We start from the raw sequence: 17,847 nt of genomic DNA, 5'->3' as shown, positions 1-17,847 counted from the left end.
CTTCCACTGGCTTTGCAGCCCCATCCTGTTCCCCGTGGCTCCCCCTTCCCCTTGTGCTCTGTCCAAGAACCTCCCGGGTGTGATCAGGGCAGCCTGATGCTGGAGGCTCCTCGACTGGGCAGGAAGCAGGTGCAGGAGTCGGCCCCGGGGGCCCTGCGTGACCAGCGGTGCAAGTGTGGAGTTCTACCTGCATCGGGTGTGGGCAGAGGAGAAGAAGAACAGGTTGGATTTATCCCCCGCCTTTCACTACCCAAAGGAGTCTCAGAGCGGCTCACAAACTCCTTCCCCTTCCCCTCCCCCTCCCCACAACAGTCACCCTGTGAGCAATGCTCCGTCGAAGCCGTGGAGTCTTGTGAGCAAAAATTCTACTTTGTGAGCTGCTGGCATGAAGGTTGTGAGCAAGCCATTTGGCTACTGCATAAATTAGTTTGCTCTGGAGCCCTCCTTCCTGGGCTAAGACAAAAATGTGTGAGTGCGCGGACTCTAATCTGGGAGAACTGGGTTTGATTCCCCACTCCTCCACTTGCACCTGGCTGGATGACCTTGGGCAAGCCATAACTCTGGCACAGCTGTTCTTGAAAAAGAGCAGTTTCTGTCAAGAGTTCTCTCAGCCCCACCGACCTCACAGGATGTCTGTTGTGGGGAGGGGAGGGGAAAGGAGTTTGTAAGCCGCTCTGAGACACCTTTGGGTAGTGAAGGGCGGGGTATAAATCCAATCTCTTCTTCTTCTTCTTCTTCTATGAGCTAGCTCACGCTAACTCAGCTTAGAGGGAACACTGCCTGTGAGGTAGGCGGGGCCGAGAGAGCTCTTTCGAGGACTGCCCTTGAGAGAACAGCTCCGAGAGAACTTGTGACGGACCCAAGGTCACGCCAGCAGCTGCATGTGGAGGAGCGGGGAATCGAATAAGGTCCTCCCAGATCAGAGTCCGTGCTCCTAACCATGACACCAGACTGGAAGAATGTGGAGGGCGCAGTACAATGCCCTGAACTGCTGCCACTTTCCTTCAGTCACACAGGAAAGATCCTTGTGCCGTGGTGGCAGCCGCTGTCCAAGCAGTGTTTCTCAAAATCTGCACAGCTAATTCAGTCTCCAGTGGCCGGTCAGAATCCTTGCTGGGCAAAAGCCTCACAGGGACCCACCCAGTTTCTAAAAACCCTTGGCAGGCACCAGGAAAGGGGTCAGGGGGGGGGTGCTGTGGTGCCCACGGGGACCACGTTGGGGACACCTGCTCCAACCAGCACGCCACACTTTCTCTTAGTTGAGTCCAGCTGTATACAGAAGGGCGGGGTATAATCCAATCTCTTCTTCTTCTTCCCCCTTCTGACAGGAAGCTGTACACAGAAGGGTGGGGTATAATCCAATCTCTTCTTCTTCTTCTTCTTCTTCCCCCTTCTAACATTCCGTCAGCGTTGGGCTAAGCCAGTGATGGCGAACCTTTTAGAGACCGCGTGCCCAAACTGCGACCCAAAACGCACTTATTTCTCGCAAAGTGCCAACACGGCAATTTAACTTGAATACTGAGGTTTTGGAGCTGCGGTGGCTCAAGTGGTTAAGACGCTGAACTGCAGGCTGTGGAAGGTCAGTAGTTCAGCAGTTCGAGACCCAGGGTGCCGCATGACGGAGTGAGCTCCCGTCTCTAGTTCCAGCTTCTGCCAACCGAGCAGTTCGAAAGCAAGAAATTGCAAGTAGATAAATAGGTACCACTTTGGTGGGAAGGTCACAGCGTTCCGTGCGCCTCGGTGTTTAGTCATGCCGGCCACATGACCACGGAAACGTCTTTGGACAGCGCTGGCTCTTCGGCTTGGAAACAGAGATGAGCACTGCAACCCTAGAGTCGGACTCGACTGGCTTTCGAGCAAAGGAACCTTTACCTTTTACTTTACTAGAGATTTAGCAGAGGACTGAGGCTCAATCTGGCTCTAATTCCGCGAAGGAATGAATTCCCTTTTGACATTAAAGCCAACCAGTTGTAAGGAATTGTGCCAAGGGCCACAGATCAGGCTGGCTGCCTTTAAATGTGTGGGTCTGGATTCAGAAGGATCATTCTATCAATGGGTTCACATGACATCTTTCCCCCAGCATCGAGACTTTATTACGCATGGCTGAGTTTCAGTTAGAGAGGGCCAAGGCCCACACTCGCCCCTGGATTTCCCTTCTGGGACCGGAGCCCCACTGCCCTTCCGTACCGTCTCTGCGGCTGACACCAGAGAGCCCCCAGAGCAACACTGTTTTGCCAGCTGTTCTCCGTGTGGTTATTGCGAAACAGTTGTAAAAATCCAGCAGGGAAATTGCTGCTTCGCTACCTGCCCTAAGTTTCCGGGGGCAGAAGAGGTTAGAGATCTAACTGAGACGATGAGCATAATTTTTGTTAAGGGTCGGAATAAATCAGCCCCACGAAGACACGTTGCGTTAGGGCGGAAATTCTGGGACTTGGTGCTAAATCTGCCCTCGGAATGGGTCACCGATCCCCCGCACCGGCTACTTTCAGCAGAGCTCTGAGCGAGAGCAACTGCACCGGTCCCCCGTTCATCCGCTGGGAAATAAGCCTGTGATGATTTTCGGCGCGGTGATTTCAGGAGAGGAGGTATGATTGCTCTTGACTGGGATCCAAATGTTTCCTTGCCTCTCGTTCAGCACAACGAAAACAGAGACCCTGTGTGAAATTCAGGCACCTCCACATGGGGATAATTTTACTCTGTGTTCACTTCTGATGTTTCTATTTTTATATCTGTAAAAGGGAGGAGGTCGTATTTATTTAGCCAAAGAGGAGCTCATTAAAGAGGGGCTTCCTTCCTCTAGGATTTCCGTCCATGTTAAAAATGTTTTAATGAGCCACACAGCTGGATCTGTTCCATCCACATAAAAACACAGCCAGTTTGGTGTCGTGGTGAAGTGCGCGGACTCTAATCTGGGAGGACCAGGTTTGATTCCCCACTCCTCCACTTACACCTGGCTGGATGACCTTGGGCAAGCCATAGTTCTGTCAGAGGTGTTCTCTCGGGGGCAGTCCTCGAAAGAGCTCTCTCAGCCCCGCCTACCTCACAGGGTGTCTGTTGTGGGGAGGTGAAGGGAAAGGAGTTTGTAAGCCACTCTGAGACTCTGAGTGAAGGGCAGGGTATAAATCCATTCTCTTCTCTTCTTCTTCTTTTGGAATCTGAACACTCATTTCTTTAATTATGATTTCTCCCCTTTCTTTTATCTGCATGGTAAGGTTGAACCAGAAGAAAATGTTTTGGTTCACTGGGCCAATATGATCAGGGGCCCCAGGCCACGGACCTCATTCCCCTCCCACCCCACCAAGATGAGCCATAGTGGATCCGCATTGTGAAAGAGGAGTCCACACCCAAGAGATGCGGCGTTTGCCCTTTCTGTTGTGTAGCTCAGTTCCAGTTGGCAGTTTCCAAGGCTATTTTTGGGCAGGAACGCACAGGAACGGAGTTCCGGCTGGCTCCCAAGTTGGCCACGCCCAGCAGGAACTCATTAGCATAATAGGCCACACCCAACAGCAGGAACTCATTAGGATTGGCTACATTAGGGATGTGTGGCCTAACATGCAAAGGAGTTCCTGCTACAAAAAAAGCAGACTGTAATCTGGGAGAACCGGGTTTGATTCCCCGCTCCTCCACTTGCACCTGGCTGGATGACCTTGGGCAAGCCCTAATTCTGGCACAGCTGTTCTTGAAAAAAAGAGCAGTTTCTGTCAGAGCTCTCTCGGCCCCACCTGCCTCCCAGGATGTCTCTTGTGGGGAGGGGAAGGGAAAGGAGTTTGTAAGCCGCTCTGAGACTTCCTCCTCCTCCTCCTCCTCCTCCTCTTCTTCTTCTTTCCCTCCGTACCGATTTGCTTCTTCATCTTCATTTTGCCTTGGTGCTGCCCCCTTTACTTCGCTTTTTCTAAGCAGCCATTTCGTTTTCTTCCTCTGTTGCTCATCGTGCACTAGCATAACCAAACCATCGTTGCATAGGGCTAGCATATCCTTAGTCAGAAGCAAGAAATGGGCTTTGGAAGGTTTCTTTGTATTGCGCACGGCATCCATGTATGCCTTTTCTGTTGCAGCACAAGCTGTCGATGATGCTGAAGATCCTGTATGACCCCCAAAACGCCCAGCATCGAAAGGTTCTACATCAGAACTACGGAGTTGGCGTGCCTCTCGTGAGTCGGCGAAAAATGGCTCCTGTAAGTACTCAGGATGTGTTTTCTTGCCCGATCGGTTGTACTCTCAAGTTGGTGGTTAAATCCTTCCCCAGAACTCTTCAGACAGATTTGCAGTCCCTGCGGGTTCTTTGGTCAGGTAGTTCTGGAAGATCAGTGCACGAAAGAAAGGGGGGGACCATGGTGGATGTGAAACAAAAACCCAAACAAATCACCATGTCAAACAGCACCAAAGTCAACTCTTTTGAAAAAAAAATGTTGTATTCAAAATTATCAATAAATATATGAATGTCATCAGTGAATATCTGTGTCTCAAACCCTAATTATTAATATCCAAAACTGCATCAAAAGTGCTAAAATTAGCTACTCACGAGTGCCAAAACCACATTAGAATCATTAGCAAAGAAAGTATAACATTCAATTATGCAGTTACAAGATCAGTCCAACAGTAAAGTTGAGAATGGTAAGACCAAAGAGACCGAACACAAAATTGCAAATAACTTGAGAAGCGTTGCGATATGTGCTGTTTCCAGTTCTTCCTCAGAAGTCACAGGCTTAGAGTTTCAATACATCATCCGTTGGGTCTTGAAACATCCAACTAGTAGACTTGCAAAAACCGTTCATTATTTTTCTACGATGTAATATACCAGACGTTTTCTGACTGACGGAACGGATAATGCATTGAAATTCTAAGCCTCTGAGTTCTGAGGAAGAATTGGAAACAGCGCATATCGGAACGCTTGTCAAGTTATTTGCAATTTTGTACCTGTACTTTAGCATTCTCAATTTTACTGTTGGACTGATCTTGTAACTGCATAGTTGAATGTTAGACTTTCTGTGCTGAGTTGTTATTTTTGATACTTTTGATGCAATTTTGGATACCAATAATTAAGGTTCGAGACACAGATATTCATTGATAACATTGACAGATTTATTGGTAATTTTGAATACAATAATTTTTTGCAAAAGATTTGACATTGGTACTGTCTGACACAGTGATTTTTTGTTTGTTTTTTGTTTCTAGCAAAACCACTGACTGGATTCCTAAACTCATTCAAGTATACATTTGTCAATGGAATGTGTGAATGGACTCCACTGAAAAATCTTTGCCTTGGAATGAATCGGAATCTGTGGCATTTGATCTGCAGTGGCCCATTCGCATGTGCAAGTTACCATTTGATCTTGCAGATGGCCTGAACATATGAAACAGCTTGTTCTTTTCTGTTTCAGTGAAGTCTCTTTTACTCATCTTCAGCTATATGTGTATCATAGCAGGCAAATCGTAGAGCTGTCAGAAAGATTGGGACTTGGTAATGGTTTCAGATGATGCATATTTTGGTGGATTTCGCAATAGACTGATGGGCTTATTTTATTTTGCACCAGGGTTAGCTTTTACATGCTTAGGCACTGGGCTTCATCCAGCCCGGTTTGAAATCAAAATATGCAAATCAGCACTGTTTATTTTTTTAAAGGCAAATTATGTTAATGACAAGCAACTTGAACGTACAGTTTACCAGTGTTTGCAAAAAAATTATCTGCAAATTATATTAATTATGGGCCACTATAATATCCAAGTTAGCGCAGTTTGTGAAAATGCGAAATTATGTTAATTACCGGCAATGGAAATATACAAATTAACAGTGTTAATTAAAATTGCATGCAAATTATGTTAATTGCGAGCAATTAAAACGTGCGGATTAGCAGCGGTTGTGAAAACGTGAAATTATGTTAATTACATGTGGTTAAAATATGCAGATTAGCCGTGTTAATTAAAATGGCATGCAAATTATGTTAATTGTGTGCATCTTAGAGATACAAATGAGCCGCAGCCCTTTAAGAGCTTCCCGGCCATAGATTTCTGGCATGGCCTGACGTGCTGGCCGCTGCGGTCATAGAACACACGCTAAGCAAACGACCCAATGCGGTTGGCCACGAAGATAACTCTAAATAATTGCGTGACCTGGGAGAGGCTTTCTGCGGTTCCCATCTTCATAAGAATGCTGTGCAGAATTATACCGACACTTCGGCCCCCATAAATAAATATATAATGCCATGTAAACTTAGAACGTCTTTATTTATTCATGGGGAAGAATTTAGTGCCCCGGCGATTGCCAGTTTTTATGAGTTGCTGTCTTCCCTTTGCCCGTTCACCTAAGTTACTCCAATTGCTTCTTTCTCCGCTTCCAAGTTTCATCCTCTGCACGTGTGTGTGTGTTCTGAATGCCCGCACACTCCTACACATGTGTGTGTCTGAATTAATCCACAGGGAGTGCATGTACGTTTTGGAGATGATTCCAGGAAAGACAGTTTCTTTCTGTCCAAGTGAGCAGCAGAATGAACAAGAAGATGCATCAGCGCCGACAAAACCCTGCGTGCGCTTCAAGCCCCTGCTCGTTTTTTGTCATGACAAAGAAAATGATGATTTTTGGCACCGGTAGCGGAATTAGATTTAAACGAATTGACGTTCTGGTGCAGTAATTCGGAATGCGTTTGCCGCATTTATAAAAACGCTACAGAAGGTGACGGAGAATTAATAAGCCCACCCCCACCTCCAAATAAGAAAGCGAATAATTGGTGAGGTGGAGTTAAGTTAACAGATGAGTACGTTCCGACTCCTCTCAAACTAGAAATGGGGATGTGAAGGTCACCCCAATCCTGGATGACAAACAGAGGGCTTTCGGTTGGTAAACAAATTAATCTTTGGAAAGGTCACCATTTGTTTTACATTTTGCATCCAGTCCCTGTCATCTGGAATCCAAGATTGACTGTCATTCCGCAAGGCGGCCGGCAGACGAAGCCGCCTCCGTCCGTATCAGCATTCTCGGATGGAACTTGGCACCTGATTGGGATGCTATGGGTTGCTGGCTTACAGCTGTCGGCCAGCAAGAACGGAGGCCCGGCCCAGAATCCCAATCAGCGAGGCCGGCCGATTCCTCCCCGGTGGAAGCTGGCCCCTTGCCCAAGAGTAAAATGTGCAGCCGTTCACGCCAGCAATTATCTTGCCCCCTTCCTTCTGTGCTGCTTCTGTTCGGTTTCCTGACGAACACATGTGGCGCTGACTGGCGTTGAGCGTCTCTTCTCACGCGCACCTGCTGCGGCAGAGTTTTGACACAGGTAGATTGTCAGGGAGAACTTCTGGTAGGTTCGCTGTCAGAAGAAGTTTCCCAAGACTTCAGAAGGAGGGACTTCGTTTCCCAAATGGAGAGGGAACCAAAATAGACTGGTGTAGCTCAAAGATGGGCAGTGGGCCAACCACAAAATATTTGTTCTTTGCTACAGGAGTTCATTCCTTAACAGACTGTTTTTGAAGGTTTACACCGGAACCAGTGTAGCCTCAGGGTTCAGGAATTGGTGATCTTGGGTCCATATTTTATCTCTTCCCTGAATTTACTGGTCCAACTCAGCCCACCTCCCCGCAATAATATTGGCTTACCTTATAGGATTGTTGAAGGTGTGTTGAAGGAGAGTTTTACAGACCACTGTGAGCCCCCAAAAATACAAATAAGAGGATTCAAGACCAAACCAAGCCTGATCTCTCCCTAGAAACTAAAACGACTGGACTGAGGCTATTGTACTTTGGTCACATCATGAGATCGAATCAGTCAATCCTAAAAGAAACCAACCCTGACTGTTCCCTGGAAGGCCAGATACTGAAGCTGAAGCTCAACTACTTTGGCCACCCAATGAGAAGGGAGCACTCACTGGAGAAGGCCCTGATGCTGGGAAAGACTGAAGGTCAAAGAAGACGGGGACGGCAAAGGATGAGATGGTCAGGCAGTTTCATAGAGGCAACGAACAGGGAATTAAGCAAACTCCGGAGGATGGTGGAAGACAGGAGGGCCTGGCGTGATGTGGTCCATGGGGTCGCGAAGAGTCAGACTCGACTGTGCGACTGAACAACAACAACACATCATGAGAAAACAAGACTTGCTGCAAGAGACAATAATGCTAGGGAAAGTGGAAGGCAGTAGGAAACGCGGGAGTTCCAGCCTGAGATAATTTGTCTCAGTCAAGGAAGCCACGAGGGCCCTCCGCTTGCAAGACCTGAGCAAGGCTGTTAATGACAGGATGCTTTGGAGGTCTTTAATTCATGGGGTCGCCATAAATTGGAAGCCACTGGACAGGACTTAACACACAGGCATAGGAGGAGGGGCGCTGCATTGAAGTTGAGCAGCTGAAAATGCCTAAGAATAAACTATGGGTTGAATCTGGACTCACTGGGCAATTTCTCCCTTTCCACTGCAGACCCCACTTATGCAGTTCTGGGAGAGGGGGGGTCCCTGTGCCCAAGGAACAGCGTTTCATGGAGATCGGTGGGCTGCCGTCAAAGGGGGGAGGCCTGTGGTGCAACCCTGCGATGCGTTGATCTCAATGAAAGCTTCGTACATATCGACAGAACTTTCATGTGTAAAGACTCCCCTCCCACCCGCCCCAAAGCAAAAGCATTTTTGTAGGACGTGCCAAAGTTAAAGCTGTTTTTCCCTTTTTATAAAAGTCACTCAGTACTAGAACTCAAGACTTCTGTCGCAGATGGAAGCCGCTCCCCCCCCTCTCTCTCTCCCTCTCTCTCTCCCTCTCTCTCTCTCTCCCTCTCTCTCTCTCTTTTGCACGCACTATATATTTTCCAAATGCCCGCAATTTTGGCGGTATCGTTTCTACGGGCCACCGCTGAAATGAAATCGTTATCCCGACTAATTTATCAGTGTCACTAAAGAGGAACATCTCAAACAAGCCGTAAATCGGGGAGCCAAATGTTCGGCTTGCGCTTCCTTCTTGTCCATCAGCTGCTCAGCTGTGAAAGCGGGCGTGCTGGACGGCCGGCTGGCAATTTCCTCCGGCCCTTCCCCCCCCTCTTTTTTAAAAAGATGATGCTGCCGGCCTTTTCCCCTTCTCATCAAACAGTTTTGCCTTGGTACCGTTTTCTTAACAGCCAAAAAAGCAACACAGTGCACAAAACAGAAAATTCACACTTCTTGCGGTGGCGGGGGAAACGGCAGCTTTAAATTGCAGCGTAGAAAAATAATTGTATTGAGTGGGACGTTTTTATTCACGAGAGGAATGCACTTCGGCAAGACTAATAGAATGGTTTTGTTTCGTGCACCTACTTAATTATACACAGAATTGCTTGAGACGGGGGTGGGGGGAGATAATGTTCCGGGCTTATTACACGGAACAAATCTTTGCCATCCGTCCAAATGAAGCGCTTAGCTCTAATCTGTGAAAATCACGCCCTGACATCTCGGGATCATTGTGATGGGATTAGGCAGGCGCTAGGATTTCTCCCAGAAAGGATCTGGTGGGGCTGGAGCCAGATCATACTCAAGGTGTCATTTCAGGCCCCTCCGCAAGGCTGTCGTGCTGGAGGCAGAGAATGCTGTTAAGTTGCAGCCAATTTACAGCGACTCTATAGGGTTTTCACGACAAGCGACATTCAGAGGTGGTTTGCCATTGCCTCTCTTTGCATAGCAGCTCCGGACTTCCATGGTGGTCTCCCAACCACGTACTTACCCTTGCTTACGTTCTAAGACAGTGGTGTCGAACTCATTTGTTACGAGGGCCAGATCTGACATAAATGAGACCTTGTTGGGCCGGGCCATGTGTGTCATAAAAGGCAATGCCAGGTAGCGGAGATATAAACTTTATAAAGAACACAAACACAGAGGGTTTTTTAAAAAACTTAAAACAAAAACATGCTTCAAACATTAGCACTCTTGCAATGTTTTGTTTATTTAACAGTGTCTGATAACTGACACCTCTTGCTCTGAATTATTGCATCAAAATGTCTGTGCTGTTGCAATCTTGAGTATGCTGTTCTGGTGTGTATCTGTAAGCTGCAAACCTACGATGACGCAGCAGAGGCAGAACTGGAAGAAGAAGGAGAAGACAGCCAGTTCCACTGCGGGCCTGATCCGGCCCCCGGGCCGCATGTTTGACACCCCTGTTCTAAGATCTGATGAGATCGGGCTAGCCTGGGCCATGCATTTCCACGATGGCAAATGTTATGCTGGAGTAAACCCTATCAAAGGTGCAGTCAGACTGTTGGGGCTTTATCGGCTTCCTGCTGGAAGTGTTACCTCGACATGTCCCTTTGACTCAAGGGCTTACGAGCAACAGAAATTGGGTGCTTGCTTGATTATTTATGGAATAGGGCGAAACTGTAGGGTGTTATTTCTCCTCTTCAAAAATCTGGAGGAAGCTGCTTGGTCTAGATTCAATTGTGCCTCCAACTTTTCCGTATTGCTGTCTTCTAATGTGGATTCCCGTGTTCTTCGGGCCTCGGGAGAACCTGCCCAAGGCTGTTCGTCAAGAGCTTTTATGGAAGCTGAGAGAGCTTTATAGCATTTGCTTTTCCCAGCTGGGCTAAATGCGGAAAGAGGGTACCAACCAGTGCTCCCTCTAAGCTGTGGAGTCTTGTGAGCAAAAATTATCCTTTGTGAGCTCCTGGCATTAAAGTTGTGAGCAAGTGATGTGGCTGCTGCATAAATTAGTTTGCTCTGGAGCCCCGTCCCTTCCTGGGCTAAGGCAAAAAATGTGTGAGCCGGAGGCTAAAAAACTGTGAGCTAGCTCACACTGACTCAGCTTAGAGGGAACACTGGTACCAACACTGTTCTGTGGGCTTCCCAGCTTTGTTCCTAAGTCTCTGACTCAGAAGGACAAATGGGCACCATCTACCAGGGGCCCTGCAAGATTTATTACAATTCCACAGGGCCTGTAAGATGGAACTCTTCCACCAGGCTCTTTGTGGCCGACCCCACCAGCGGTCTGGACCCTAGCATCTTAAAATCTTCCGCCACTGTTGATATGGTTCTATCAGAGCTGACATGGTACTTAGGAGTATGGCATTTTATACTGTGGTTTTAACTTGGTTTTAACTGTGCTGTATTTTACATTGTTGTTACCCGCCCTGAGCTCTCCTGCAGGGAGGGCGGGATACAAATCCAAATAAATAAATAAATAAATAAAATACCTGTGGCCAGGGCTTTTTTTGTAGAAAAAGCCCAGCAGGAACTCATTAGCATAATAGGCCACACCCAACAGCAGAAACTCATTAGCGTATTAGGCCACACCCCTGACAGCACAGCTCATTAGCACATTAGACCGCACCCCCATGTTACCAGAAGTGTGGTCATCCAGCCACACCCACCTTTTGCTTCTTATTCTGTTTACCTTGTTTGTTGTCAAAACCCAGGGCTTTTTTTGGAGCAGGAACCCTTTGCATGTTAGGCCACACACCCCTAATGTAGCCAATCCTAATGAGTTTCTGCTGTTGGGTGTGGCCTGTTATGCTAATGAGTTCCTGCTGGGCGTGGCCAACTTGGGAGCCAGCCAGAACTCCGTTCCTGTGCGTTCCTGCCCAAAAATAGCCCTGCCTGTAGCACACTCCATTCTCTAGGTCAGTAAGGGGCTCTTTTCTGGAATTGCCCCGACCTGGATGGCCCAGGCTAGTTCAATGTGGTCAGATCGCAGAAGCTACACAGGGTTGGCCTCAGTTAGTACTTTCCCTGACTGGGATGGCCCAGACTAGCCTGATCTCATCACATCTTGGAAGCTAAGCAGGGTCAGCCCCGGTTAGTACTTGGGTGGGAGACCACCGAGGAAGGTTTTTAAGCAGAGGCTAGATGGCCATCTGACAGCAGTGCTGATTCTGTGAACCTGGGCAGATCATGAGAAGGAGGGCAGGAAGGGCTGCATCAGTGCTCAATTCTCGTGGCCCTTTCTTACACGGCCAGGGAAATGCCAATCGCCACTTTGGGGTCAGAAAGCAATTTTTCTCCAGGCCAGTTTTGGCCGGGGATCCTGGAGGTTTTTTGCCATCTTCTGGGCATGGAACAGGGGACATTGGGTGTGTGTGTGTGGGGGGGGGTATTTGTGAATTGTGCAGGGGGTTGGACTAGATGACCTTGGAGGTCCCTTCCATGATTCTAAGTCCAGAGTTGCGATGCAGAGGCAGGCAATGGCAAACCACCTTCGTTCATCTCTTGTTTTGAAAACCTTACGCGACTGTCATACGCAGGGCTCTTTTTGTAGAAAAACCCCAGCAGGAACTCATTAGCATAATAGGCCACACCCAACAGTAGAAACTAATTAGCATATTAGGCCACACCCCTGACAGCACAGCTCATTAGCACATTAGGCCGCACCCCCATGTTACCAGAAGTGTGGTTATCCAGCCACACCCACCTTTTGGCTTGTTATTTTGTTTACCTTGTTTGTTGTCAAAACCCAGGGCCTTTTTTTGTAGCAGGAACTCCTTTGCATGTTAGGCCGCACACCCCTAATGTAGCCAATCCGAATGAGTTTCTGATGTTGGGTGTGGCCTATTATGCTAATGAGTTCCTGCTGGGCGTGGCCAACTCGGGAGCCGGCCAGAACTCCATTCCTGTGCGTTCCTGCCCAAAAACAGCCCTGGTCATACATCAGCTGAGACTTGATGGCACTTCCCACCACCACTTTCTGGAACTGGTTATTGCTGTATGAAGCACGAGGGTGGGGGAGATTGGTAAGGCGCTGTCTGTCCCCTCCTGCATCCCTTATGGCACGTCCCTCTCTGCCTCTTTTCTCCTGACAGCGTTTGGCTGTGGCCCGTGGCTTTGCCGCTGATGAAAGGCATCTCAGTTGTGGAGATAATTGATGGGCCTTTGATGGCCAAGATCAACACCACCTCTGTATTTCTTTCTCTTGGTTTTGCAGAGGTGTAAATTGACAGCTGAGGCTTGGGTTTCCGCAGTCCACGGTTGCAGCACGGAGTAGACAAAAAGCATCAGACTGAAGTGGGTGGTGGCAGCCATTTCCGTAAGGGGATAAGCCCCGTGCCCTGACCAAATGAGATTCACCAAGCTGCCACCATGGAGATCTGGCAAAATAAGAGACCTCCTAGCTTGTAAGGTACATTTGGACCCGTGTCATTCTCAAACCAGCCTGCTCAGATCTCCATGGTAAAGCAGCATATGAAAAAAAAGCCAGGGAAATGCTATATCTCATAGAATATGCAAAAGTTTATGTGAAATAGATGAAAATACAAATATAACAAGAAAGTACGACGATATACAAACAGTACAACAAAGTACAAACAGTGCAACAGGTAGCCAAATAACGAAGGCTCCGGATTCTTCTTTTGGTTTCGTGAATGTCACTTCGTCAGAAGTAAGCATTCTTGACACATAAGGACAACAAGACTGTGTCAAGAATACTTCTGACGAAGTGACATTCACGAAACCAAAAGAAGAATCCGGAGCCTTCGTTATTTGGCTACCTGTTGCACTGTTTGCATTTATATATCGTCGTACTTTATTGTTATATTTGCATTTTCATCTATCTCACGTAAACGTTTGCATATTCTATGAGATATAGCGTTTCCCTGGCTTTTTTTTTCACATGCTGTTTTACCATGGAGATCTGAGCAGGCTGGTTTGAGAATGACACTGGTCCAAATGTCCAAATAAAGGTCTGTGACAAAGAATGATTTTTGTCAAGCTAAACTTGAGTCCAGTACCCCCTAAGAGACCAACAAGATTTTCGGGATTCGCGCTTTGACTCTCAAAAAACCTGTACCCCAAAAATCCTGTTGTTCTGTAAGGGGGCTGCTGGACTCAGATTTAGGTGTTCTACTGCAGGCCGACACAACGACCCCTCTGATCCTGTTTTCATTCCGCGATAGTTTCCTTTTCACCATCCCTCAACTTACCTCGTAGTCACCGTGGTCCCTTGCAAAAAGGCCCCAGTTGGTTTTTTTCTTTTCTTTCTTTCATATTTATTTGATTATTTATCGCATAGGTGTCTTCGCAAGACGTTGATTGGATTTTAATTAACTCTTCGTTTAGATTATAGAAGCCGCCGACAGACGACAAGCGGGGGCAAGCCTGTCTGGAAAGCAGTAAAATCTTGAGCTCGTACTGTTTTCTTTATTAAGCCGTAATGAAATTATTCCGAGCAGAAAGCGTGTTTATTATTTAGCCGCGCGTGAGCCAGGAGCTCTGCTCTGTGCCGCCGCGGCCCCAAGTCTCAGCAGCTGACGGCGGGCATCGCCTTTGTTCTCTCCTCAGGTGTCTCCTCGAAAGGTCACCAAGGGCGTCACGGTGGGCAGCCTCTCGGTGGCCCCGCCATCCTTCCACCTGAACAGTTCCTGCTCGGTGTTGCCTCTGACCAAAATGGATGCTCAGAAAGGTCAGGCCCTGCTGCCCGCTCTGCCCCTTCCCCCCCGCGCTGGGTTTATTTCATTATCCTTTTCTTCTTTTCTTTTTGGCCCCGTACATCATGGTGGACGTGCATAACTGCAGCAAGATTCAGGTCCAGTAGCACCTTGAAGAGCAGCCAGATTTTGAGGGTGCAACAACATTTATTAAAAACAGTCATAAGACCAGCACAATAAACCGAAGTAGTGCAACACAGAGTCTACGACATAGGCTCAGATGTTGAGGGTATAAGATGACCCACGCTAGCCTGGTTTTGTTAGCGCTTGGAAGCTGAGCGGGATCGGCCCTGGGGAGTCATCGGACGGGAGACCAGAGAGGAAGTCCAGGGTTGCTACTCGGAGTAGGAAACGGCAAACCACCTCCACTAGGTGCAGTCTGCGTCTAGCGTTTGCTCCACTGTTTTCCCACACCCACACTGTAACAGGAAAAGATGCGGCTCAGAACCACATTCGGATACCCCGGGCCAATGCTGTACTGACTGCAGAGCAGGCCGGTAGCTACAGTGGGGCAGTCTGGGGCCTGGCTCCCTGACTTCCTGCCAAGGCCCCCTGACTTCCATCCAGCCCCCAGGCCCCCCAGCTGTGTGCGGACTCTTATCTGGGAGAACTGGGTTTGATTCCCCACTCCTCCACATGCAGCTGCTGGTGTGACCTCGGGTCAGTCACAAGTTCTCTCAGAGCTGTTCTATCAGAGCTGTTCTATCACGAGCAGTTCTCGGGAGAGCTCTCTCTGCCCCACCGACCTCCCAGGGTGTCTGTTGTGGGGAGAGGAAGGGAAAGGAGTTTATAAGCCGCTCTGAGACTCCGAGTGAAGGGCGGGGTATAAATCCAACTTCCTCCCCCTCCTCTTCTTCTTCTTATTTTTCTTCTTGCCTTTGAGCCTTTAATAACAGCAGACCTTAGAAGAGATATTGGCAAGATGTCCTGCCAATACTGCCATCCCCTGGGTTTCAGGTTGGGAAGTTCGACCACCCTGACATCCTCAGTAACCTGTCAAATCCGCCTTCTCCCCCCCACCCAGGGATCCTGAGTCTAATCGAAAGGGGCCTGATCCCGCGTGCTGCCAGGATCACTCTCGAGGAGCCTCTCGTTCTACCCAAGCCCGCTCCTCTCCACGAATTTCACACCAAGCACAAGAAACGAACGGCAGGTAGGGCAGGTGATGCGAACGTAATGCGAATGAATGCAGGTAATGCGAACATAAGAACCTTTCGCCGTCACCAGGTCAAATTTGTCAATATCTCCATTTTGGTAATGGTTGTGGTGACGTCTGATTATTGCTTTAATTATGCTTGACAATTGGTGCATGGCTGGATTTATGTATGTAACGTAGGCCTTCATACTGCTCTGGTCTCCCACATCAGGAGACTAAAAAAAAAGTGCCTCCAAAATGAACACAGCAGCAACCTTGGTGTCATGGTTAGGAGTGTGGACTCTAATCTGGGAGAACCGGGTTTGATTCCCCGTTCCTCCACATGCAGCTGCTGGTGTGACTTTGGGTCAGTCACAAGTTCTCTCAGAGCTGTTCTCTCACGAGCAGTCCTTGAAAGAGCTCTCTCGGCCCCGCCTACCTCACAGGGTGTCTGTTGTGGGGAGGGGAAGGAAAAGGAGATTGTAAACCGCTCTCAGACTCCTTCGGGAAGTGAAGGGTGGGGTAGAAATCCAATCTCTTCCTCTTCTTGTAAATGGCTTTGGGTTCCCCTTGGGGGAGAGAAAAGCAGGGCACAGATATCAAAACAAATAAAAATTTATAGCAGACGATGCCGTAGCGGCGCCGTCCTGCTTGTGTCAAAACTGTCCCTCTGAGGCCCGGTGAGAGCTGTAGAGTGAAGCAGGAGAGAACAGCGAAAGAGTCCAGCAGTGCCTTCAAGGCGACCAAAACCGGTGGCAGGGTAGGAGCTTTTGGGAGTCACTGCTCCTTTCTCCAGAATGAGACCCAGCTGTTCCCCTTTGGAGGTCTTGCCTCAATTTTCAGTGAAAACCATTTTTGTGTGTGTGGAAAAGACCTCACATTGTTCTCCTAGGTGGAAGTGCGGAGGGCAAGAAGGCGGAGACGCGCCTGGGCCCTCCCCGGAGCCGCACAAGCAAAGGCAGCAAAGGCACCAAGGGCAGCATCGCCCCGCCCCCCTCCTGCATCTCCGTGGTGTCCCTCCGGAAACCCAAGCTCATCCCGGCCATCCAGACGCGGGAGTCGGCCATTAACCGGGTCTGCAGGGCAAAGGTATGGCGGCGTGACTGGCCTCAATCTCCCTCCTGTACACAGCATGCGTCGCTTTGACCTTTCGCATCGCGCCCCAAATCTCACGTTTCAGGTCGGGGGAGCTTACGGCGCAGCCCTTTGCCGGTCAGCACCGGCATTCCGTAAGCCTTCCCCTCCGTTCATCACGTGCCGGATTGCACTGTTTGTGCCTCCAATCCAGAGCCCCGAACGGACCCCAAGGCGGGAGCTGGGGCTGCCCCCCACTGAGTATGGGGCTCCCTCTGCGGACGGGGGAGCTCCGTGGGTCTTTCAGCTGTCCTATCGTGATCTGGTCATGTTGGCGTTTTTGGGGCACAAGTCGGCAAATATCGATCACCCTGAATCGACCTCTGCAAAGCTCCTTGAGGTGGGGCCTCCTCCTCTTCCTCCGTCTCCCCTGCGGGGGCATCCCATGCTTCGGCAGGGAGGGTGGGGTTTGAATCATTTTTTTAAAAAAATCTTCAGCCTCAGCAAAAATGACTGTGCTGTGTGGGAATACAGCAAACCTCTCCTTTAGTTGTATTAGTTGCCTTTTGCAGAAGTTCCTGGGCCGTAAAGGTAAAGGTTTCCCTTGGTCGAAAGCCAGTGGAATCCAACTCTAGGGGGCGGCAGTGTTCCCTCTAAGCTGAGTCAATGTGAGCTAGCTCACAGTTATTTAGCCTCCGGCTCACACATTTTTATCTTAGCTCAGGAAGGACGGCTCCAGAGCAACCTAATTTATGCAGCAGCCAAATCGCTCGCTCACAACTTTAACGCCAGTAGCTCACAAAGTAGAATTTTTGCTCACAAGAAGCCACAGCTTAGAGGGAGCATTGGGGGGCGGTTCTCATATCCGTTTCCAAGCCGAAGAGCCAGCGCTGTCCAGAGACGTTTCCGTGGTCATGTGACCGGCATGACTAGACGCCGAGGCGCACAGAACGCTGTTCCCTTCCCACCGAAGCGGTACCTGTTTATCTACTTGCAACTCCTTGCTTTCGAACTGCCTGGTTCGGGAGCTCACTCTGTCACGCGGCACTCGGGTCTTGAACTGCCGAACGATAGACCTTCCGGTCTGCAGCTCGGCGTCTTAACCTCTGAGCCACCGCTCCACATCAAAGCAAGGGGCCTGTCGGCCAAACCTCATGCCCTCCTTGGCATTTGCCTCAGGTGGGTCTGCTCCCAGGGGCGGTTCCCTGCCCAGAGTTCTTTAGCCGCTGTTAGGCCCTGAGGCCCCTGTGCCCCCCCACCCCAATTCCCCTACCGGTTTCCCGTTTCGACCGGCCCCC

At 49.1% G+C, this 17,847-nt stretch overlaps 1 protein-coding gene across 1 annotated transcript in view; it reads left to right on the top strand.

Moving 5' to 3' along the window:
* Nucleotides 1-17,847, top strand: part of IQCH (IQ motif containing H) — a 129,100-nt gene that overhangs the window by 9,744 nt on the left and 101,509 nt on the right. The window contains exons 5-9 of the mRNA XM_015414596.1: nt 4,056-4,175; nt 14,195-14,315; nt 15,365-15,493; nt 16,368-16,564; nt 16,656-16,949. Coding sequence (XP_015270082.1) covers nt 4,056-4,175; nt 14,195-14,315; nt 15,365-15,493; nt 16,368-16,564; nt 16,656-16,949 — 861 coding nt within the window. The remainder of the gene's footprint in view (nt 1-4,055; nt 4,176-14,194; nt 14,316-15,364; nt 15,494-16,367; nt 16,565-16,655; nt 16,950-17,847) is intronic.

Source organism: Gekko japonicus, unplaced genomic scaffold (genome assembly GCF_001447785.1).
Source record: "Gekko japonicus isolate JY-2015 unplaced genomic scaffold, Gekko_japonicus_V1.1 scaffold698, whole genome shotgun sequence".
In the NCBI taxonomy this organism is placed as follows: Eukaryota; Metazoa; Chordata; class Lepidosauria; order Squamata; family Gekkonidae; genus Gekko; species Gekko japonicus.
The sequence above is the reverse complement of the archived record's forward strand: the minus strand, read 5'-3'. Positions and strand labels throughout refer to the sequence as shown.